This window comes from Apis cerana, linkage group LG14 (genome assembly GCF_029169275.1).
Source record: "Apis cerana isolate GH-2021 linkage group LG14, AcerK_1.0, whole genome shotgun sequence".
NCBI lineage: Eukaryota > Metazoa > Arthropoda > Insecta > Hymenoptera > Apidae > Apis > Apis cerana.
The window spans coordinates 9,173,648-9,199,263 of NC_083865.1; the positions used below are offsets into that span (position 1 = coordinate 9,173,648).

The 25,616-nt window shown below is 28.5% G+C and overlaps 3 protein-coding genes and 2 long non-coding RNA genes across 6 annotated transcripts; 1 reads left to right on the plus strand and 4 right to left on the minus strand.

Annotated features, from left to right (window-relative positions):
• Positions 1-123: 123 nt before the first annotated feature.
• Positions 124-4,264, minus strand: LOC107998705 (hexosaminidase D). Of its 2 annotated transcripts, XM_017058115.3 has the most exons (9): positions 3,248-4,264; positions 3,105-3,159; positions 2,510-2,725; positions 2,076-2,424; positions 1,929-2,003; positions 1,663-1,858; positions 1,324-1,599; positions 1,156-1,242; positions 124-1,081 (listed from the first exon to the last, which is right to left on the minus strand). In XM_017058115.3, exons 1-9 carry the CDS (start codon positions 3,274-3,276, stop codon positions 907-909), a joined length of 1,458 nt encoding a protein of 485 aa, XP_016913604.1. In that variant the 5' UTR covers positions 3,277-4,264; the 3' UTR covers positions 124-906. The 2 variants fall into 2 exon arrangements, with proteins under 2 accessions (XP_016913604.1, XP_028522971.1); XM_028667170.2 differs by lacking the exons at positions 3,105-3,159; positions 3,248-4,264 and adding an exon at positions 2,880-3,031.
• A 158-nt stretch (positions 4,265-4,422) lies between these two features.
• On the minus strand, positions 4,423-9,489 carry LOC107998748 (ubiquitin carboxyl-terminal hydrolase 22). Its single transcript, XM_017058171.3, has 6 exons — positions 8,178-9,489; positions 6,951-7,083; positions 6,646-6,861; positions 6,150-6,564; positions 5,489-6,055; positions 4,423-5,413 (listed from the first exon to the last, which is right to left on the minus strand). Exons 1-6 carry the CDS (start codon positions 8,295-8,297, stop codon positions 5,356-5,358), a joined length of 1,509 nt encoding a protein of 502 aa, XP_016913660.1. The 5' UTR covers positions 8,298-9,489; the 3' UTR covers positions 4,423-5,355.
• A 1,219-nt stretch (positions 9,490-10,708) lies between these two features.
• LOC107998740 (protein yellow) lies at positions 10,709-17,811 on the minus strand. The gene has a single exon (XM_017058158.3). It carries the CDS (start codon positions 17,341-17,343, stop codon positions 16,048-16,050), a length of 1,296 nt encoding a protein of 431 aa, XP_016913647.1. The 5' UTR covers positions 17,344-17,811; the 3' UTR covers positions 10,709-16,047.
• Positions 17,812-19,983: 2,172 nt separating this feature from the next.
• LOC133667270 (uncharacterized) lies at positions 19,984-24,719 on the plus strand. The gene is made up of 3 exons (XR_009832598.1): positions 19,984-20,256; positions 20,371-20,668; positions 20,770-24,719. It is a non-coding gene; the product is annotated as an uncharacterized LOC133667270 (long non-coding RNA).
• LOC114577659 (uncharacterized) lies at positions 21,213-23,448 on the minus strand. The gene is made up of 5 exons (XR_009832599.1): positions 22,580-23,448; positions 22,267-22,355; positions 21,918-22,162; positions 21,414-21,767; positions 21,213-21,318 (listed from the first exon to the last, which is right to left on the minus strand). It is a non-coding gene; the product is annotated as an uncharacterized LOC114577659 (long non-coding RNA).
• Positions 24,720-25,616: the final 897 nt, after the last annotated feature.

Here is a 25,616-nt window from a genome sequence, read left to right on the forward strand (position 1 = left end):
AAGAAAAGGCATTTTTTAAATAGATTTTTGCCTTTTAATTGCTCGCCGTTTTTGTTTTTGATTTGGATACAAATACACAGTAGCCATGGATTATTGAAAAAGGTGAAAAATAAATATAAAATATTTTCTTCTGCTTCATATTGAAATTATTTTAGAAGTAATTCAAATCGTACAAAACAAAATCACATGTTGTATAATTATTACGTACATACATATAAGTATTTATTCGAATTCATTATTATTAGTTAATTTTAATTCTAGCTATATTTCATTTATGTTCAATCTAATATTATGCTTCATAGATATATTAGATCGATATATGCTCTAAAACAAGATTTGTTTAGAATTTTAGTAATAAAAAAGATTCCATGAAATATATTGCATAAAATCTTTTCATAGTTGATCAATATAATTCTTGAAAAATTTTCAGAGATATTTCTAAATCGAGTACAAAAAATATTTGCACATACTATGAATATAATAAGAAACAGATAATTAGAAGCATATGTGGTAAGCACAATAACCACCACAAAAAAATATGGTTATAGTGCTTAATTACATTACAATAATCCTTTCATAGCCAAATATCACAGAACAGCTCACAAAATGACAAAGCTCAGTGACAAAATCATTGTCACAAGTTCATTCCTCCCTAAGCCAAGTATTAAAATAACCATTCCTTCTCTTATAAAATTATATTCTGTACATTATATTCTGTGATATCGTATGGATATCACCTTTTAATCTATTTTTATTTCGCTACATCTACTTATAAGATAAAATTTTACAATTTATTAAATATTTTCGTACTTTGTTCATCAGCCTATCGTTTCATACTCGTCACCTGTATTCAAGTTGGTCATTGAGATCTAAAGCAGAAATTCTGCAAAATACTTATTTAAAATACTAAACTCGACTATTTAACTTAATTTGATTCTCTGTAGTTTGTTTTAATTCCATAAGTTTCCCTTTCATGGGCTGAATATTTGTACCTATCCATTCATCAATCATTGATGGAAAGAAAATAGTTTCCATCTGAAATCTTAAATATCCTTCTAAGGAAGATAATTCTAATAGTAATCTGTAAAAGATATTTTTGATTTTATAATTGATTTTATATAATTTTTACATTAATATAAAAATAAATCAACTTACTCCGTAAAAGCGGGTACTAAATTTTCTAATTGCATAGGATTTGTATAATTATTTGCGACTTGCCATGGATTCATCCATGTAGATATTCTGTAAAGAAAATATATAATTTTAAACAGTAGATATAGAATATCAGAAGTGAAATATCATTTTTATTTATTTATAACTTACTGTTCACTAGAAACAATATTATGAAATTTAGTTCTAAAATTTAAAAACCATTCTACTCCTACTGCAATTGGCCATCCAGGAAAAAGTAAGTTACTAGGTATTGGTGCAGGTCTAGGTTGTGGTGTTATATGTAAAGGATGATCCATATATCCTAAACATTTTGCCACTTGATTATGAATTTGTTCAGAATAACCATGAAGCCAGACTTTCAAACATAACGCCAATGATGGTATTGCGGTAGGTAATAATTCACATAATGTTGCATAATGATCATATCTAAAACAGAAAATTATTTAAAATAAAATTATTTCTTTAATCATGAATTTAGAAGAAAAATACCTTGACCATCCTGTAAAGACTGTTCCTCGAAATTCACGAACTTTATTTACATGTATACTCAATTCTTCTAACCATTTCTCATGATTACTTATATGATGTCTTATAATTGGTACATGTTGAGAAGATCCAGTAGCACCTTTAAATGCAGTAGCTGCCCAAATATGAGGAAAAACTGCAGTATATTTATCCCATAAATCTAACAAAAATATTTCTATGTAATTTTATGACAATAAAATATTTACATTTATTAGTAGATAGAATTTTACCATGAGGTAGAGCAAAATTATCTCTAGGATTATAGTGCCAGATCATAGGTTCCACATATTTTCCAATATAATGATCTGAAAGTTGTAGAAAATATTTTTATGAAACAATATGTGACATAGAATAATATGAATAAATTATCGAGATACCGTTCAAAACCTGTAAATCTATTGATCTTAACATATCATCCCATATAATAATCTTTAAATAGGGATATGTTTCTTGTACATATTGTGCAATAGCCAAAACATGTTCCAGGTACAGAGATGGTTTCCCATATTTGCTAGAGGCAGCACGTTTTATACAAACTGAACAAAGACCTAAATGCCAGACTTCATCTGCACCTATGTGCAAATACTGTATATCTGGGTGAAAACTAACTATTTGTCGAATCAAGGACTTTACCAAAGATAATGTTCTTGGATTAGATGGACAAATTGAGCTTGGAAAGTGCTCCACTTCTCTTAAGGACCTCCATTCATCATGTTTTAAAACAAACTGCAATTATTTTAATATTAATTTTTAATTTTTTATAAATTATAATATTATTACAATATTGTTATATTATGTAGATATAAAATACCTCCATATGACCAAATGTTTGTACTAAAGGAACAACAGCTAAACCACAATCTCCTGCAATTTGTAGGATATGTCTGGCTTCTTGAACTGTATATCCACTGATTAAACTGCTCAATCCATTGCTTCCTATATGAGAAAGCTCTCGATTGTATGGGAATGTGTCTTCCCATTCTAGCAGAAGTCCAGTGGCACCCCATGTTCTTAATAATGGAAATAACTGCAATATTAATTAAATTTTTATTATTAATTTTTATTATTATCCAATTATTTATAAAAACAAAATCAAATAAAAATATTTTCAATAAGAAATCACATAAAATAACAACTATATATATATATATACGCGCGCGCGCACATACACACACACGCACATGTATATATACACACACTAAATTATAAGGTAATAGCAGCATTTTAGGATGCAAATGTTTAATATAAATGAAAAAATATTGATCATATGAAAAAACTAATATCGATAACAATTGACATGCTACGAAAAAAGTAGAGTGTCATAATGACAATTGTCATTTAATGACATTGTTATCAGAAAGAGATACAGAATGTAAACAAAATGATTGTTTATTCGAGTAACAGACCTTTTCAAAATAACAGACTCGCGGTGGGGCACCCTTGAGATCTAAGTGAACTAGCCTACAAAAGAAAGAATAAAGTTCTGTGATGCGACACTTACTCAATTGAAAGTTTTCTGAAAATTTATGTGAACCGATCGGCCGTTTACCTGTGAGAGCCAAACGTCAAGGCGTCCATCTTTCCTCCATTACTACAACGTTAATTGAAGAGACTATAATATTAGATTTTAATTAACATTTCGAGTTAAGAAGATTCTAACAAATATTTTTTGATTCTCTGTTATTCTCTGAATTCTTTTATTTTTTTCTTGCTTATATTTATTACACATTTTTTTTAATTTTACATGCGCAGGTCAAGATTTAAATTTGAATTTTAATTATTTCATGATATAAATATAAAATTTGTTAAAAAAATCTTTTTTAATTTTAATTCAACAAATAATTTATAATAGAAGATAAATTTTGCATTATTCGTATAATATAAATATACATTATTTCGCAATCATGATAGGATTGCATGATAGATGATAAACTTATCTGTTCAATATTTGATATAGACGATAGTGAAATTTTAATCGAAGTATGCAATAATGTAAAGGAGCGGATTAATTAAAAATAACTTCTCGACGAAATATAACTTTATTTCTGTATACATTTACTTCAGCCTTATACAAAATGTTACAACTGCACATGTAATATGAACTTTCAAACATATGGTACTATTGGTCGTGATAGATCATAAGAATAGACGTCCAGTGCAGTTATTATAATGCATATAACGACGATAATTTTATGACGTCTATTTTTTGTTTTTTCTTGTTTATTAATTGCATAAATTTTTCTCGAACTTTATTAAATAAAATTAAGCTTTTTGTTGCCTTTATACGTAATTATACATTGAAATCTTCTAGTGATCTTGACAAACAACAGAAGATATATTCTTATTACGCACATATAAATGAATCATTTTTGATTAAAATATTAATCAATTGATACAATACAAAATATATATTTAACTCATTCTCTCTTACATATTATTGTATTTTTAAAGATTGTTCTAATTTATTTTTGGGACATTACGAAAAATTTCGTTAATGAACACAATAATAAAAACCCATCACAAAATAGGGAATCAGCACAAATTACGAACTACAAGTGTACAAACACTTGGCACTTTTTGCAGAAATTACCATAAAGAAAATTAACATAATATTATTAAAAGCTTTGTAATTCTTAATTTTTTCATTTGAAATTTCTTAAGTTCTAAAGTTCTCTTCAATTTATTATTTAAAAAAAAAATAAAATGGGCAACCAGAAAAAGAAATTTGTCAAATAGTGTTTTTTTTTATTATACACAGTCGTGCGAAATAATTCGCCTTGTATACGGATAATATTATTATCCTTTTTTTTGCTATATGTTATTTCGTTTGTACAAAATTGAATCACCAAAGGATGATTGACACGACGAATCATGTGAATAAAATGGTTTTTTTTTTACTAAAGATCGAACTTATTAATTAAAGTACTTTTGAATCGTGTGATCCATCCTTGGTGTCTCATGTATACAAGTGTCAGGGCAGGAATATAATAACAGTCAGCGATATACAAAAATGCGATCGGTCATTTAAAAAAATTGAGCTAATCTTAAAATTACACTTATGTTACTTTAGGACACGAATAGAGAAATCGATCACCATGTGTGCCAGCCTAGATTTCGTCAAACGTAATAAACACAACGGTGAAAACAAAAAATGAAAAATAAGAGAACGAAGACAATTCTTTTACATTTTCACTTTTCGATAATTAAAAATATCGTTTAACATCATGACAAATATCTATGCTAACAGAGCGACATTCGGTCGATCTTTACTATTCTTTTAAACAGTGATTAGTTTCTAATTTATTCTTGTTTTTAATCATACGACCAAAGCATAATAATATAGTCATTTATTAAATTCTCTTCTCTAATTTATCGGAAAGTTTCTGTCCATATAACCGGTTAACAACGATATTATTTCAAACGAAAGTTTGAAATTCCATTTTTGAGGTCTTCATTTTTTTAGTCTTATTTCCTCTTGCATAAATTATGCATAGCTTACCGACAAGCGAATTCGCATGAGTCGGATGAAACATATGAAACAGTTTCCAGAAGGGAACTAGTTGTTTACAAAGTTCTCTTTTTAAAATACTAAAGAAAACTTAAATCTATCACCCATGATTCATCGTGATAAATAAATTAATTACACAATCTAACGTTTTACACCTTGGTATTTCGACCGTACTCCAAAATTTGTTTATGATAAAAAAGAAGATACCTGAAAAGGAAAGGTTTTTTCACTGGATCCTTGGTAATGATACTGATGGCATTGTGATCAATGCCATAAACTCACCCTTCGCTAGTCAAGACATCTTTTAATCTTGCTCTTGTAATTAAATGATCGTCACATTTAAACCATTGATCTCTTTGCTGCCGTATAAAGGCAGTGTAGTGTCCAGTCTCCAAAGAACCTTCGTGATTTATTACCGCAAATAGAGAATATCTATTGTCGCTGAATGCCATGTCTTCTCCATTCTTTGGTAGTCCATCTATCATTGCACTGTTATTGTTACCATTTCGTCTATGAGACATAAATGGAGTCATGTCTAATTGTTCTGGAAACGATATGAACGTAGAAATCTTCTTGTCCTGTATACTAGAGTGCTCAAATCGTTTTAAGTGAAAGCTGGCCACAATAGGTAGTTGCTTCATTGTTAATTGCTTAGTGCTTTCTTGATACGTCTGACAATTACTACATTTTATTTTTGCGCTAGATCCTAAATGCTCTGCACGAGTGAACCTTTCCAAACAATCTAATAACGAGGTAGGAGGACCAGAACTATCGGAACCTGATGCACTAGCCGCTGGACCCAAATCCAAAGATATATCCCAAAATGGATCTATCGTCGTAGATACTCCGCTAAAAAATTATTTATTATATATATACATATATATACATCAATATCTTTTATAAAACAAACTATAATATATTATATTGTGCATTTCGATCATACTTGCATGCTTGACAAACTACATCACTTTGAAGTCCACCAGTAAAGATTTGATCAATGATACAATTACAGTGATGTGGATTATCTTTTATTAAGATTGGTGCTGCTTCACAATGCCTATGCAGAACATCGAGTGTAGCAATAAAGAATTCATGAGCATCCTGTTGTTCGTAACCTGCTAAATGTCTAGCATGTGTCCAGATCAAATGGAGAAGCTTGTGAAGCGTCAATGGTGCTTTGCTACCAGAATAAAATTCCTGAAAAAGATGAGACACTTCACAGACCAGGCAGCGTGTTGGCTGTGGGCAGTGATGACGATCAGCAAGAAAATAATCTCTTAATAGCGGCGTGTGTATGAGTGCCTGTACAATGCAGTTCATGAAACATGTACTACCAAGATTTATAAGTCCTCTTAAACCTATAAATATATAGATTAACATATGTTAAATTTTTTTTCACAATATAAGTTATATTTCATATATATTTTTATATATCTTACCTATGGTAGAATTTTCGACCACACGTCTTCTGCGTGGATGTTTTCTTAATAATTCTGCCTCTATTTGTGTTGGTTCCCATGCTCTGTAAAATTCTCCAAAACTCAATGATTTTGCAGACTCACTCCATTGTGCTTTAGCAACTCCTAACAGCTCTCTATCATATACATAATCTCCACATTGGAAGCACAAAATATTTCCATAACAAAGATCAACAGCTATAATATAAAATACATATTATAAAAATGTATACTTTTTTTAAATTATTTAATTCAATTCATATAACATACAATCTATTAAAAATTACCTAAAAAATGCTTTTTTGTCTTTGCATGTTCTTGTATATGACCTTTTACATAGCAGCCAAAGAATATACAATGAAGACAAGAATGTAGGCGATCTTTATATGTCTTACATGTATGACATAAACAACTAACAGCCTAAAAATATAGAAATCATGTATTTATTGCATCATATAAAAAAGATAAAAAATTGTATAAAACAAAAATGTTCAAATAGATTAGATAAAAGAATTGTTCGAGAATGCTAGTTATCATGTACATTTATTTTATATAAAAAATAATAAAAAATTATCATAATTAAATTATATATAGCCAGATGCAAATATTTACTGATTCAACGGTACTAGAATCATAAATCTATAATACCGTTACTTTACGTGAGTTATAAATCTGGCAAAATTTTATACCGATAGAGTAATTGTATACGGCGGCCATTTTTAAATTCATTTTCGCAGATAAATCGTTCATAAAAATAACAATATATATTCAGATAAATCATCGTCACTAAATCATTAAAAATAATATTTATATTTGTTATCATCGAAATTTATGCAACTCATTTCATTTAATTTTTCTAGAATTATTTTTTCAAAAATTATTTTATAAAAACAATGTTTTTCAATCGAGCTACTACTACATCATAGAAATATTTCAAAGATGATATGAATGTTTGAAGAAGAAGAATGGAAAAATATGATTTTGTTTAATCATTGATTAATAAAATAAGCATTAAATTTTGTAATACTTTCAAAATACTACTGTTATATTAAATAAAATACAAAAAAAATTATACACATAAATACAATAATAAAATATTAAATTCATTGTTAACATATCATGTTTGTACGCAAAATTAAATACGAAAGATAAAAATCATTGCTTTTAAAATACAGTAAACAATACATATATGCGCATTTACAGATATGGTTGTCATACTGGCTAGAATTTGCATAGCCCATGACTTAAAATCGCGAGTAGCATTACGAACGACAAAGAAAGAGAATGATTTCGTGATTTAAGAAATTGCGAAAGTTTTTGGCAATTTCTCATTTTTTCATATCGCTTATTTTATTATTAATTAAATGAATACAATACATAAACTAAGATTATATAATAGAAAATGAAAAATAAATATAATAGTATGATATAGAAAGCAGAAGTGAAAATGAAAGAAAGAGAGAGACAAAGACAGAACCTTGACCACGAATCACGTAAGAAAAAGATAGTCACACCTTTCTTATGCGTGCTTCGGTCGACGTGCTGGTCACAAAATAGGAGTGTATCACTTTGTACGGCTGGATACCCTTGGCTGCTTTGAAATTATTCAAGTGTATGCAGCCATGGTCGCTCATCTCAGGTTGGCGTGAGCGACGCTGCCGTGTCTCCTTCTCTTCACCCTGATAGTAACCGTGCACAAACTTTGATGCTCGCCGGTCTTCTTCAAAGCTAACCACCGAGACGATGACCACGTCGAACAAAGATCTAACCACCGACACGACGCAAACAATAGATCGCCGACGATGGGCACGACTACGTGGAGCAATTGCTTGACGGCGGCAGCAGCAGCGACGACGACGATGAAGACGACGGAGGCTACTCTGTGCGGGGCGTAGCACGCTGGCCTTGGTAGGAGCGCGCGTGTCGTTGACATGGAAAACCGCGTGAGCCTTGGAAAAAAAGAGCGCAAGGGTTGCCCGTGCAGTATCGTAGTCAGTCGATCGCTGTCACACCGATCTGTCCCTCAATGGTTAAGGACAGACAGTTGAGGGGACGAGAGGAGAGGCAAGAGGATTAAGATACAAATACGCAACCGATTAAAGAAACAAATTTGATATTTCTTTTCGTAGCAAAAATAGGTAAATCACTAATGTTTAAACGCTTTAAGTTTTTCTAGGGAAAAAAAACACCACCTTAATTTTTACAAGTTTCCGTACCCACGTTTTTGACACACGGGTGCTCACAGACACCAACCGGTCACTGCAAGCGCCGCCGGTACAAGCCAGCCCCTCTTTACCCCCACCATCAATTGTAGAACGTTTTCAGGGACGACATTTTTAGGGTGCTAAAAGCTTTTTAATTTTTAATTTTTATTTCATTTTTCATTTTGAAATGAAATTATAGAAAATACAATGTATTATAAATGCTTGATAATTATTAAATTGAGAATATATCAATGAAGTTTAATGAGATTTCATAATATTGTTTAATTTTATAAAGTGTTTTATGATTGGTGGATTATATATGATTTCGAGAATCGAAATTTGGAATAATTGGATATCGAAACAATAGATTTCTACCAATAAAGTTATTTACTTTTATATAATAACTCGCGATTGGTTACTAAAAATTTATCTTTTTGAATTTTATGATTTAAAATCATCCATCTTTTTAAACGATCATTTTTGTTATGTGCTTCATAAAGTAAAAAATTGATTTAGAGAAGATTTTATTGAGAAATAATATAAAAGAAGACCAAATGCAAGTAAGTCAATATAATATATTTATTATCGTATCATTATGTTGTATTAATAAATATATATATGCAAATAATTTAAAATAGTATTAATAATAAAATAGAATTCTATTTTTCACCATTTTTAACAAAAAAGATTTTAAAAATTTAATAATTTATAAAAAAAGTTATTTTATTTTGATATATTTTTTATAATTTGATATTTGTATGTAGAATTTAAAAAATTATTCTAAATTTCCTGCTTTTATAGAATTGTAGAATTGCATACGTTCCTGAAGTCTTCGTTTTCCTAACCCCTCTTACCCCAAAGTAACAGCTGCGCACAGTATAAGTACATACATCCCTTTGAAATCATTCCCAGTAGCTTGCAAAAGATCACTAATTGATAATTCTTTCATTGCGTGATACATTCAGATTTAATGCTATTTTACGGTTTTATTGTCTATCAATGATGATATACGAATCAGATTAAATTTTAATCAAATTTTAGTTTTCTAACCTCAAATATAATCAATAATTTATAATCTCTTATAATTATTTTTTTTTCAGAAAATATTTATTTCTATTATCTATTAAAAATATTTTATAGATTTTTTTATAAAAGATTTTTTTTATAAAAAAATAGTTTTTATAAATATATTAAATTATTAATTATAATTATTAAATATAATATTTTAATTATATTTAAAAAAACATGTAATTAAATATTATAAAAAAAAATAATTTAATCAATATTGTTAATTTTTTTTGCATGTTTTTATCTTAAAAATTTTCTTTATGTTTATTTCACATCTACTTTTATCGATTGTACCAAATTAGGTAAAACTGAATACTCAGCGTCATCTATCTTGATACTTAGAAAACATTTAATGTTCGCTCGAGAAAACAGAATTAAAGTTTATTTCATATTTTTAACGAATAATAAATATATATATATATATTAGATAAAAATTAAATTAGTAGATTACTAAAATAATATCATATGTAATGTAACATGATTTATATATTGAAAAATTTATGCATTATAATTTCATTAATAATTTTTTATTTTTAAATATATATATATATTTTTTAATAATTTTATGCAATGCTTCGTTTTGAATTAACTTATTATTTAATTAAGTTATTTTATCAAAACTTAAGTTTAATCAAAACTCAACTTCTATTAAAAATAAAATTTATAAACATTATTAAAAAAAGAATTAACAAACATATAATGAGATGTTTGTCAATGAAGTTACATAATATACAGTTAAAAATCTTCCAGCACGACAATAAAGAATGCAAAAATACGATCTATCTCTTTATTAAAACATAATTTACATAACATTAAACATACACAATAATTACACTCTTCTAATACATAAATTAAAATAATTCATTATTGATACGAGGAGCGTTATACTTTTTATATACTACATATTGTACAGAGTGTTCCATAAAAAACAATTGATTACGTAAAAATCAAATTCATTTTCACTATACATATTTTTCACGAGATTTTGTGACTTGAGTTAACTATTGTTCTCATTCACAAAAATAGCATTTTCTGCTATAAGTTACACGCATTCTATGCATTTTTTCAAAAACTAAAATTAATTTTATTTTGCGTCTACTATTTTATTTTCAAGAACTAATATTTGTATTATTTATTAAAGAACACTCTATTTAATTAATTACTACAGAAAATATATTAACTTCCATGGTATTTTTATTCGATTCCGTTTCGTTTCATAAAGATCAATAATCCGAATTATTGTAAATAAGATCGTGCCAATTATATTATCTAATGTGAAATTCAAATTTATACATTTAAATATAATTTAATGGAGTAAACAGGAAATAATTTTACAATCATGTAAAATGTTCCAACCTGAAAGTTAGCTGTAATCGAATTCAACTGAGCGAGACTCTCAACGAAACCAAACGAAATCTCAACCAGCCTCTCATAATAGAAAGCACTTACAAATCTACTGTTACGATAGAATACTTTGCCGAGTATTGTCGACACTCATTTTTATTGTCAAAAAGCACCATAAAGGCTGCTCTTGACTAGAATATTAAAAGATTGGTCGACTATTAAAATCTTATAATTATTAACAGATATTTTATAATAATTTGCAATATTATTTTAATTTTTTTAGATGTCAATTATTTGTTTAAAAACAAAACCATGATAAGTGTATAGCCTTATCAAATATATTTTATAATCTTAGATTTTCAAACAAACAATATTTGTTTGAATTCTTCGATCGTTTGTTAAATATACAATCATTCCTAAGTTTTCAATATTCATTTCAATCACTTAAAATCGTCTAATTCAATTTGACGATTTAATTACACACATAAAGGGAATGTATAATCGACACGATAATGCATGATAATTTAATTTTAATTAAATTTTCAACTGGTCTTCTTGAATTTTTCAATTAGCACTTAATTAACCGATGAGGAAATAGAAATTTATATTTAATATTCTTTTCATAGTATTTTCATAGTAGATTGGGAAGAAAGTTCTTGCGATTTTTAAATTCAAATGCACATATCTTAGCTCAAACAAAATTTTATTAATCAAAATAAAGATCATTGCAATCAATGCACTTTTGGCAACGAGAAATAAGTTTTGTTATTTCGGTTGAATAAAATTCTAGAGTCATGGAGGCGACAAACACGTTGAATGCCGTTTCAACATCTCTCTGGGATTTGAAGCATTTTTGCACTCATCGTCTTCAAGACTCTCGTAATCGCTTCGAAATTTTTTAAATTACCATTATGCAGTTAGTGGTCCTAGAACTAAACGCCTCGTTGATATTTCGATAGCTTTCCAATTTAGTTTGAACTGGAATAGAAAAATTATTCGAATTTGCTTCTTGTTATTTTTATATTTTCAACACCTAAGAAATCAGAAAAATTAATTTGAAAATAAAATTAGTATCACATTTTTCACAAAGCGAAAAATGCCCTTTAATTAAAATTATATATAAAATCAATGTAATTTAACATCAACTTAATCGAAAATAAAGCATTCAAAATCAAAATAACAAAAACCGTAAGAACTTTCTTTTTTCCAATCTATAATGACATCATTTATTGTAAGCGCAAATGAATATTGAAATTCATTTTGAAGGCTACACACTCATTTTTTTTTACATTACAATTTATGACTCATTCTAAAGATATATTCAAATATTTTTTTCTATTACTTTCAACCTCTCTTTTACAAAATTAAATTTAGAAAACATAAATATTAATAATATCGATATCACATAAAAATTTTCCAAATAATCTCAGATTTTTTTTTCTCTTTGTTTCAGAAAAAATAATATTATATAATAATCAAAATGCCGAAATTCTTTTTCGCATTCTTCAATTTTATCCTGATTAAATCAATTGAAAAAATAAATGTGTTCGCTCTGTGTAAACAAAAGAGCTAAAAGTAACAGGTGGTTTCTGATGATTCGCAGATTGCGATTAATTTCAGGTGCAATGAATGTTCTCGGCACAGTTTTGTAATCTTCCGAGCCTCTCCCTGGCGTTCGTTGACTTGTGGTTCAGGGCTAGGTCCTGGCTTCGTTTGTGACGCGTAATAATGTGCGTGCAGCTTACTTTGCTGCAAAACTGGGACGCTGCGTGCTGAAAGAAGAGACAATTGTGGGAAGAGAGGTTGAAAGCGAGATTACCACGATGCTCTGTTGTTGAACATCTTTACATGTAGTTTCTTTTTTTCGTACAATCATTGGACTTGGAATTGATGGAACTTTCTGATAGGTTGCATGTTTTCTTTTTCAATTAACAAATGCGCATGAAAATGCAGATTCTAATCACGTACTGTGCTATATGAAAGATTCATTTCACACTGGCACTGTACGTGTTTAATAGCCTGCCTTTAAACGTGATAGCTCTACGCTACTGAACAAAAGTTTGAGAGTCATCCTCTTGATAATATTATTTTGTGAAAATTCAAGAAATTTTGATTAAAATTTTATAGAGTTTATAAATAGAATAATGTTTAAATATTATACATAATATTAATATTAAATATAAGTATACATTGTTATTTTTATATTTCTAGATTTATACTTAAAATATAACAATGAAAATGATGGTTCGAAATTCGTGATCAGTACAGTAGTATTTACACGATTCGACAATCTGTTTTATTAACGTTTTGACTTATATTATGATAAAGATATGCACGATATTTCTATACAAAAAATCGACGTGAATTTTCAAAGATGTTAAGACTGAAGACATGAAAAGAATTAATAATTGCATTAATAAATGGTGGAAAATTGCGTTTACCAATGATTTCAGATGATTATTTTTCAACGTAGTATACAGCTTCAATCGTCGCAAATAAGGCCATATGTATTAAAGCTATTCGTACATGTTACATGTGTAATGTACACACTGATTATACATCAAACATATATATATATATGTATATATGATATGTATATATATATATATATATATATATATATATATATATTATATACATATAATATATACGTATTCATAGCTCGAGACTAAGGTACTATAAATTAATTATTCTTTCTCCTTCTTCTTTTCCTTGTTCAGTTAACTAAAAAAGGGAACGAACAAAACGATAAATACATATTTTGTATTCACATAAGACCGTACAAGATTTATTGTACGTTTGTTCCAAATAGAATGATTATGTCATAGTTTAAATAACAGATATATATATATTTTTATTAATTATATATATATATAATTAATAATAATTATTATCGTATCTTAAACTAATGGAGTGATAATAAATGACTATTTTCTTGAAATGAATCCTCTGGAATCCATGTGTGTCATCTAATATATGACACGATAAAATAATATGATAAAAACTTGTATTCTCATATTGACTGAAGTAATTAAAGAATTAAAATAATTAAAATTTCTCTCCTTAACAATAAGTTTATATATATATATATTCTGATTACTTCAAGCAATATAGATTATTAACTGTTTATTTCAAAAATTAGAAACTATTCTCCATTGTTTCAATAGGAATTTATAAGTAACGCGTGCCGTATTAAAAATCACAATAGCTTTGAGACAAATGAAAAGTCAAGGAATGGAATGTTGCCGGTATCGCGTTACAGAGGATCAATTTCTCCAGGTAATAAAATCAATGTCATTCATTATCGTTGCCTTCTATTTGTTCCCGAGTTGTCGTTTCTGTCTTGTCGAACTTTGATTCCATAAAATTTATGCTCGTTAACATTTCGTTTTTTTTTCCAAGCCATTTTGACAAACTTCCAATGAGCAGAATTTTCATCGATAATAACTTTCACGTTCTTAATAAATATCTTCCTTTCAATCTCATATATATGTCCTAGAAGCACAACGTGAATTTTTATTTAATTTCTCTTTTAAGTCATGCAATCTGGACTGGAAGCGTTTTAATTTGATTGACAGATTTAATATTCTTCATTGACGATGTTAATTTGAGGTCAATTAAATATGAATGCGATGGCATTACAGCGAAAATTTCTATATAAAAATATAAAATATAATAATATAATTTTTTTATGCGATTATTATGATTTAACGTTCAGCAATTCAATTAAGTGATCTGATTAAACGCGAATAAAAAAATAAATATTTATAAAATTATCAATATATAATATATTTACAATAAAAGTATTTTCATTCCGAAGTATGACTTTTTTAACTAATATTTTCTTTTTTCTCTGTATAAAAAACATTACCACTGTAAAATTTTATTTGATTTTGAAAAATCTAATAAAATATTTTTTTTCTTTTCTTTTTTATCATCAATAATTGTTATACAATATATGAAAGTAAGAATATCAAATCATTGTTGAGATTGGAAAGAAAAATAGATACATTACTGTTCGCAATAAAGACCATGTAGAAATACTTATTCGTAATAATACCGATGAACTGCAGGAGATCAATTTTGCTCTCGGTCCATTTCGATGAAAATCTTGAACGCAGCAATTGAGATTGTGAAAATGACATTGGACAAAGATGCTTTTGGTTCTCGAATAGTAAAATTTATTATTTTACTATTTTACTTCAAATTGTTACTTTATGTAATCTTGATCGAATTACTCTTCGATTGGTAGGATTCTTCATCTTTGAACATCACAGATCTACAAACTTTGTATATAATAACATAATTGTGAATTAAAATTTTTATTGCAATCGAAATTAATTAACCATTCAAGATCATTTCTTTTGTCATAAAAATTATATTGATAAAAGTTTAACAATTTTCCTGGAATAGTAATCACGTATCACTTGAAATCGATATATTTTTAAAAATAATATAAATAATATAATATTTATGGAATTAAACTGAAATATACGATGTTAAAGAAATAGAAAAATTAAAATTAATAATTAGTGATCTCAAATGATCAAGTAATTTTGCTTGGTTTTTTCTCACCATGATTTCATATCACAATCATGTATGTCACATTTATAATCAGTACTATGTAAATGTTCAAGGCCACCAAAATTTGGACGGTTCATCGTACGTATTATCTGTAATTTTGCATTTCGAAAAAGATAAAAATGTCTTCAATATATCCGAGCATATCTGAAGAAAAGAGAACAAGGGAACAAGAGAGAAAGAAAAATTACTGCACGACGAAAGCCAACAGAATGGTTAATCCGGTAGTAACGGCGAGACTAATCCTGTTTGCAGCTGAAGTGGGAATCTCCGGCTGTTCCGGCGCGGTTCCGTCCTCCAAATATTGATAACTTTTAACTCCAGTCTGTGATCTGACTACTCGATAGTTTGGTATGCTAACGTTGACCCGATTCTCCAATATATTTTGCAAAGAATTGGTAACGCAATAAAAGTTACCATCCTCGTCGAACGCAAATGTATCTGGCCATTGCATCCTTTCATGATCTCTCGAGATCACTCTCTGCCCAGTAGTGAACGAGATGGACTGTTTAGTATCCCACATAGCTACAGCATCATCAGCCAACAGTCCAAAGTATAGCACTCCTTTGGCTGACATCATCATTCCATCAGTTTGAGAATTTTTTCTTCCTAGTTCTTTAACGTAACTATCCACATTGCTTGCATTGTTCTTCAGCACTGAAGTTGGTATAGAATAAAGATGGAAGGAGGATAATGGTGAGTAATATATTTGTCTGTCGTTACTACTTGCAGGAGACAAAGCAATTCCATCGACAGGTACAGGTATATTAATGGGAGTTTTGGAAATCATGAATTTAACTGCTTCTTGTTTAGCTTTCATAGAATCGTGTCTAACTTTCCACGAAGTATTGTTTCTCAAAGAATAAACAATTATACCAGGATCGTTGCGATCACTGTCTGTAATATATGCCATACCACCATCCTCGTGATCCAAGACAATATCATTTAAATGAGTTGTACCGTGATGAGCTACGTTCGTAGGGAATTCGTAAATTCGTAAAACCTCACCATTTTTCTCGAGATCTAGGATTACCAATCTCGGTGGACAAGTGGTCTTCACTTCTAAAGAAAGAGGTGACATCTTGCCAGAATCTAGTACCCACATACGTCCTATGGGATCGATCTCCATACTTTGGACCATCTGAAATGCACTACAGTCTCCAATTTTCTGCATCTCCCAACTGGGGAAAGCTTCCAGTTTAGGAGCAGTAATATAATTCACCGGTTTAGCAGAAGTGACTCCGAGAGTTACAGGTACTCCATCTTTCCATCTTGGTATTGTCAAGTACATTTTACCCTTCCAAAATTTAATACCGGCTATGAAATTATTGGCTGGAACGTAATCATTGTGGCTGATTGCATACTCTTTATTCTCTTCCGATGGCCACATCACGTCGATCGTGTTCCATTGAAAGACTACCCGGAATGGTTCGTGACACTTTGCCACTGCGACCAGAGTGACTAAGAGTACAACAATCTTCATTTTCTACACTGTATTTAGCCACTGTATATGTTTCTTTATCACGATATATCTCACTTTTCTTAGCCTGATCACGTGGTAGGAAGAGACGAAGACTTAACAACGATCCAGTTGAAAACTGATATCCGGAATAAGAGTGTTCGTAGCCCGGTAAATGTCGCCAGGGAGAGGAAGAAAGTCTATTCTCGAGTCGACCGGCGTAACGAATATTTCGCACGTGCCAACTGCGTTGGCTGGTCTGTTTTTGTCAAGTAAAACTGATCAACACTGTCCACTAACCATCCATTTACCTTGTGGTGATCTCGACAAGCCTATTACGCGGAGACGATCGCGGTTTGACTGACGAAGACGCGGAGCGTCGCTTAGAGAGGCGTCGTCTCCCCACCAAACGACGTGTATTAACACACTATGATCATGTGTGCAAGTGTATACGCTATACGTGTGATCGTATGTGGATGCATTTGGATATTGTATGTGCAACAGGAACAAGGTATCCCCACTATTTAATTTCCAAGCGAAACGTAGCTCTATTATTTAACCGATGATGCATCATGGAAATATAAATTAACATTGTTATTTGAAACTATATTCATCATTGTCGATGAATTCGCTTCGTTTAATTGATTTAATTTTATTAACTTTCTATTAATCAAAATTTAAACGATTTAACGATTTAAATAGTTATAAATTATTCTTGTATTCATTGTATTTTAGAGAATTTCTTTTTTTTTTACGCTATTTTTTTTTTATTCTAGAATATGAATATTGAATTATATTTTTGTTAAAAAGGAAAAGTGATTATTGATTCAAAAATTTATGAAATTTAGAAGTATGTAAAAGTATATTGTAATAGTATTCCGTGGCTAAACTAGAAAAGTTTTTCTTTTTTCTTATGAATCTCTTGAAAATATTATTACGTTCATAATTTGTTTCCTTTATTTCATTTCCAATTATAATTTATCGTAAAAAAATCATGATTAAATTAGCGGTGATTCTCAATTAATTTTCAGCTGGTGATTAGATTAATATTCTTCTTAGAATTCTATTTTTTTTTCTGCGTATGTTCATTGTTAAGTTAAACGAAAGACGGTTGACTGAAATGGTACTGAGACCGGTGTTGTAAGGCCGGATCCATTTGAAAGGGAAACGTTGAAAAGGGTGAGCTTAGAAAAGACTGTTGTATTACGTTTTATATTGCCTAAGATGATCCCGAAAAATCGATTCAACAGTCGCTTCTTCGTACTTCTCCTTTAGACAATTACGTTATTCAGAATTTCGTTGAATTCGTTTTCTTTCTTGATAAAGAAACTTGATCGAAAGGCAACGCTATCATAGAACATTCATTATAAAGAAATGTTTATGTGTAGAGATTAGTAATAGGAGAAATTTGCACTTCAATTACAATGAATATATTTTAAAAACTATATTATCCACTTTAGAAAAAGTATCAGCCAGTAATAGTTTTAATTACAATATTTATATTATATCAATATCATCATTCCAACCACATGCTGATCGATTTTCTTATTCCATATATCCACGCTGCATATATCCAAGACAATGTTTCCATTTAATTGTTTAAAATTTCTAAAAAAATTTCTTTTCTTTAAAAATCTATTGGAATTCTATTAAAAATTGATTATTTTAATTTATTTTTAAAAATTTTTCATTTAATTTTAGGACATATTTACATCTTTCCTACTATTTTTTATCATTTTTCCAACAGATTTAGTTATGTTTGCTTGAATAAATTTGAATACAATTACATGAATGCAATTACAATGATTTTAAAAAATATTGAAATATTGTTGTAATTTTTAATGCAATTCTTTAAAATATATAATCTTTTAATGATTGATATTTGAATATTACATTCAAATTTACGAATTTACGAATTAAATAGATGTCATATTTTTAAAAACGAAATATAATATTCTAAAAGTTATCCAGATATTTATAAAAATTTTCGCAGAAAAACAAAAAGATAAAAATTGTCGTTGCCAATATAATTTATAATTAAATAAGTCTTGAAAACTATGTAATAAAACTACCTATAATAATGATCCATAGAAGAGATGAACATTGATTGGTAAACGGATGAGCATAATTATTGACTCATGATCGTGTGACATGTAACGTAATGTTATAACAGTAATGAAGAACGTGTATATTGGTAGTATATCTATAATAGTGTTGACTATTTTCACATTATAGTCATCAAAGATTCTTCCAGACGTCCACAGAATCATTCTTATTCATTGTTTTGATCCATTATAGAGTTTTAAGATGCTCACCACGTTTCTTCAATTATATAATATAATACATATATACATATATTCGTACATATATTTTTTCCAATTTACCAAAGTGATCATTAGAGGAGTGCTATCAATCATTCGTTATCCATGAGAAATATTTCACGATCATAGAATTGTATATCGATTCAAGATCGTATATGCCTTTATAATCTTCGTAATATATTCTATATATTCGTAATATATTCTAACCATTATCAATAATTTTTCTCATCAACGTCACAAGTATTTTTATTAAAATATATCTTATAATCTTGATTGGATTATATTTTAGATTAAATTGTGTTTTTATTCATCAGGCAATTATATAAAATAAATCATATATCTTTTACGAGTTATTAACAGACTATATAGATATTATGTATTTTATGCAATGCTGTCATGCCTAGTGATCTAGCAATTTATTTCATTGTCCATCCCAGCTAAAATTATCTCTAATTATTTGACGAACATTTTTTTAGTGAATTTGAATATAAATTTTTGAAAATTCTTTGAAATATTTCCTCTATATATTTTTAAAACTAAAAATATTTTTCTAAGTATTGTGTCATCATATTTGTTTTTTATTTCATGTTTCAAATTAACATAGTCCTATTTACTTGTTAGTATCTTTTGTTAGTGATAAAGTTATTTTCATTTCATTATGTATCTTAATTTATAAATTCTTTAATATTATAATTAAATTAATCATAATCTTCTTTATGTTAAATTACAGCCAAAAAGAAAAAAATAATCATAAGTAATCAAATATGTTTCAACTGTTAGCACACCACATTAACATGCAAAGAACTAGACTAACAGAAAGGTTAGAATTACAGATTTATGCTAATTGATTGCTTATTAATATTGTCGAAACGATTTAGTCACAGTTGGCTAACAGATACTACGCCATTTCTAGCGCTTAGAAGTATTAAACGGACGTGCAAGAATGTTACTTTAATTGACACTACTTTAATCTTACTTCGAATATTACGATTGAATTCTATTTGTTTGTTAGTCTAATTACAATGCCGGTGCGTTTGTATCTATTATCTAACGGTTTTTTCAATAAGTACACTAAAACATTGCCATTATGAATTTAAATTCGATTAAATGTTCTCCTTATTTTTTTCAGATTGAAATTTTTCCATTTTACTGATTCAGCGAATGATTAACACATTGCGAAATAATAATTGTTCACCGAGATACCGAAAGAATGCGAATAAGAAGTAGAAACTTGCTAAGAATCATCGTTATTTTCCAACGTGTTTCCCAATGTCTGTCTTCTTTTTAGAGTAAATATTGTATCTCGGTAGCCTTCACGACGTAAAAACCGCAAGTATTTTGTAAATTCTGCAAGCATCTAAATTTTAAAGAATGTATTCGTAAATTTAACGCGTGAACCTTTCACCACAACAATCATTATATAACATCTATAATTATCAGTGAATTTCCGTATAAAGTATTGAAGGTTTATGTAAATGATATAAATCATTGAATTAACAGTTTAATTAATACTGTTAGTTGATCATTTGCTTACAATAACATTTTAAATAATTTATTTATTCTTGAAGTTGATAATTAATCTTTTAAACAAAAATTAAAATCTAATGTATTATTTTATTTACTTTTTTTGCAATTTATATCTTATGGTATCTTTAATATATCAAATAATAAAAACTTTCTAGAAAATCAATATTAATGATGAAACTGATTAATAAACTTGATCATTATATAATTGCAAAACTATTGCAAACTAACATGAATAAATATACATACCTACATCACAGCGAATGTTTGTAGGCTTGAAAATCAACGGCCTTGTCGTGCTTTTATGTCGACGTAGTTTCACATCCTCTGTGAAACATCAGTTGCATTCGCGACTGAAAATTCATGTCATGGCCCATTTTTTTCCTTCACTTTCATTGACGTTATCTGGCCAAATTCGGTTTGATTTTCCATTGAATTATATTGTCACAATATAACACGTAATTCGTTAATTCCTTTTATTCTTTGTTCATTTCCTCTTTACTCATCTCTTTGATAATTCCAGACACGAAGTATTCACGGTCACAATCAACCTTCGTCGAAAGAGTTTTCACTTCGAATTGCATCAATAGAACAATGTCTTTTCTTGAATGTAAGAAGAAAACATGATAAAAAATCAAATATGTTTAATCAAATTTATTAAAAAAATGCTTATATAACGTGCTCGAAATAAACTTATATCAAAGTGCATTGTGAATTACATAAATAGTATAGATGACTAATGTAGAATCATACTTATGAACAGAAGATGAATTGTTCGATAAAGATAAATTTTGCTGCGCATGACATTGACAAGAAATTTGTCGAATTCATCTATTGGTAATCCGTTGTTGGAATCGACAGCCTACCATTTATTTGGACATTTCTTTCCCATCGTTACCTTTGTCCATTCCTCACCAAAAGACGATTCTTTTCCATCTAAACTTCTAACTTTTATACAAAACTAAAAGTTCAATGATCTCAAGACAACGATCTTCATCCTTGATAGCATCAAATTAAATATATATTATAAATTAAATATATATTAAATATATATTAAATATAAATTCATAAATCTTAACAAAGTTTCTCTATTAAAACTCACCAACTTGTTTCTTGGACAAAATAGAAATAAGAAAATTTCCATTTTATAATTTTTTTATATTTTTTATATCCATAATAAATGTTCTTGCTCTTAAATGAAAAATATAAATCAACTTATATTATACATATATAGTAATATCTTTAATAATCATCTTAAATACAATTTAAATAAATATACCAGAAATAAATGCTAATAATATATGTATAGGATAATAAAAATCTTTATCAATGTATTATAGCTTGTATTAAAGGTGAAAGACGATGAATAATAATTCATGAATCCAAATGTTGGACCTTATTCTGTCATAACTAACATGCAAGCCACAAACGGGTGAAATGGGAAGTGGTCCGGGAAATAAGTCAGGCTGATTTAACGAGCATAAATGTGCGAGTTAGCATATCGGCAAAGGCTGCGCCCTGCGCATCCGTTTCCCAATGGCCTACTAAAATCCACGCTCACTCTCTTTGTGTGTCGACGATGAAAATAACCCCATCAACGTAGGAAGAGAAGCTAGGTTTACGGATTAGAAACATGAAAAGGAAGGCAGGCTGAAAGAACGATAGTGTTGCTATCAATAAGACCAAGGAAAAGAAATTGATTCGATTGAAATCGATTCGATCATAGAATCATTTTTTTTATCGTTCCCAATCTTTCTCTAATGGATATTATACGAACTACAGGCATTATATTTTGCCAATAGAAGTGGCAATTGAAGAATAATACTCGTTACGACTGTTTTTTAATATATTTAATATATTTCATAAATTTTAATCAAAGGTTTGTCAGTAATTTGTCATTTATTCTAACCTAAAAAAATTTATGATAAATTTCTTACATCAAAAATTAAAATTAATTACGTGAGTAAAATGATTATATCTCTTTATTTTGTTCATTATGTAATTGAATTAGAGGTTCCCTCTTTGATACAAACTTTCCTTTTCAGACACACCGGATTACCTTTGATTTTAAGCACTCAAAACCGTGAAATCGTTGATCATTGATTAAAGCATCGATTTGTATTGAACTGAGACTAACATGCAAGAATTGTGCTTCCGGTATTTTCAAACCACTGAGCTTTTCGTATGTGTTCCAAGTGTCAAGCAAAAACTAAAAAAGCTAGCAAATTTGTTCGAATTCGTGTCAACTTTACTTTTTCGCATCATAGATGCGTAATTTTATTAGCCTGAAAAGATGGCAACAACCACGAGAATAAAGAGTGATTTCTAAATAGTGATTGTTAGTATTAGAAAATTTTAAATAATAATAAAAATGATGTTAAGCAACTTATAAATCACATGAATTGATTGAATTAAATTTTCAAATGATATGCTTCATATCATTTATATATACATATATTTTTAAATATATATTTTTATTGTAATTGTTCTTCTATTCTAATCTTTATAATGTTAAGAAATAATAGAAATATATAATTTTTGATTCATATGACCAGCAGAAGAATTTTTCTGACATTCCTGATTCTAATTCAAGTTGTGATGTCAGACATCATGAAAATTGAAGCGAAAGCTTCGCAATAATATTCTTAGTACGAATGTGATATTTATAAAAGAGAATAATGATGAACATGGTATCATTTGATACAAAATTTTATTTGATTGTCAATTATATTTGTCAGTCATTAGTTTCATGAACTATAAAAGATTTATCCAAACGAGACCAGAAAAAAAAAAGTAAAAGTAGGACAGATGACGCCTTCGGGTAGAATTGTTTTCATTTACGATTCAACTTATTTCACACTCAATTAACGATTACGACTATTAACTCTCTGTATGGAAGTTTTTCATAAGCGGGTATGTTCTTCTTTAATGAATTTATATGTTAATTATATATTATATATAATTATATATTAAATCTTTTTTAATGAATAATTTCTAATTTTCTTCCTAGTATCTTATAAAAACTAAAATTATGTTTGAAATTTTTTACAAGCTATATAGATATGAATCCAGTAATACTTTTTTATGCTTAAAAGAAGTTAACTATTGAAACGTTTACATTTTTCTCGTCATATAAGAAAAATACTAGTCAAGAGACTGTCTAACTAGCTGGTGATAATATGATAAATGGACACGTTAGCAAAGTTAAGCGTGTTAACTCCGATTGGATCATTACTGCTTCGAAGCTCAAAAAGAAAAGAGGTTTCGATGCTTCCAGAGATTTTCACGCTCCATCAGGGAACGCAGACTGTTTAATCAAATTGAACGATGTTTCGTGGGAGATTGTGTAACGCACAGGAAATATTCAGTGAATTCTAATTTTGAGACAGTTGGATAAACGCCCAGTAAATAAATTAAAAAATCTTCATCGATCGTTAATTTCATTTCTTTTAAATCTTTATCTCATTCTTAAATACAATTATAGAATGTAAAACTTTCGACAAATGGAATAAATTTTTAACTACTGGAATAAAATATTTGGAACATATTACTAAAGATGAATTTTTATTAAACAATATTTCGATTTAAAAGTAAGAAAAAGCAAGATAAACTTGAAGTCAATATACATATTAATGAAATTAACTTTACTAAAGAATTTTATTAATAGAAGATTAGAAAACTTTAATTATTCGTAAGAGATATAGAATCTAGAACATATTTTCTCGAGATCAGTAGGTCACCTATTCTAGACAGCATGATGTCGGCCAGATGAAATCGTAGATCGCTGGTTACCATAACGACCAACGGTTCTCCCTTTATTTTTCTACCTACCCCTAACATTGTGTATAGTATTCCAACTAGATCCCCTAGTCTTTCTATTCTGTATGATTACAAGCTTCTCTATTCAAAACCTCCAATGTTTTATTTTTTTCGCAGAATTTTTTATCCTGACCCTTGTTTCTGACAATTCAACAATAGATTTCATTTCGATTAAATGACGAGGAAATATGAATACCAATCCAGTATAATAATATTTCAATCTATATTCAAAGATTACATTTGCGAAATTAAATAATTCATTTTTAAATTTCGATAAAAAGAATAAAAAGAAAAAGAGGATAAAAAATAATTATATATATATATATATTAAATTTTGAAAACAAAAAATCGTCAGCAAAAAATAAAAATGAAAAAAAATCATCTCACCTTGGCTTAATACATTTTAAAGAAGGTCACATTATCATGATATAAATTTTTGCTGTAACAATCATCATTGCTATATAAGGAAATAGCATGATGCTTTTACGTAATAAGCAAACAGACGAACGTCAATGTTACTTGGCAAAATATGTAAGACTATTTGCAGAAATATTTTTCTAGGATTAGGAATATTATGATCACATAGAAAAACGATTTGAAAATCGAGCTAGCCAAGACCTTGAAGACAAAAGT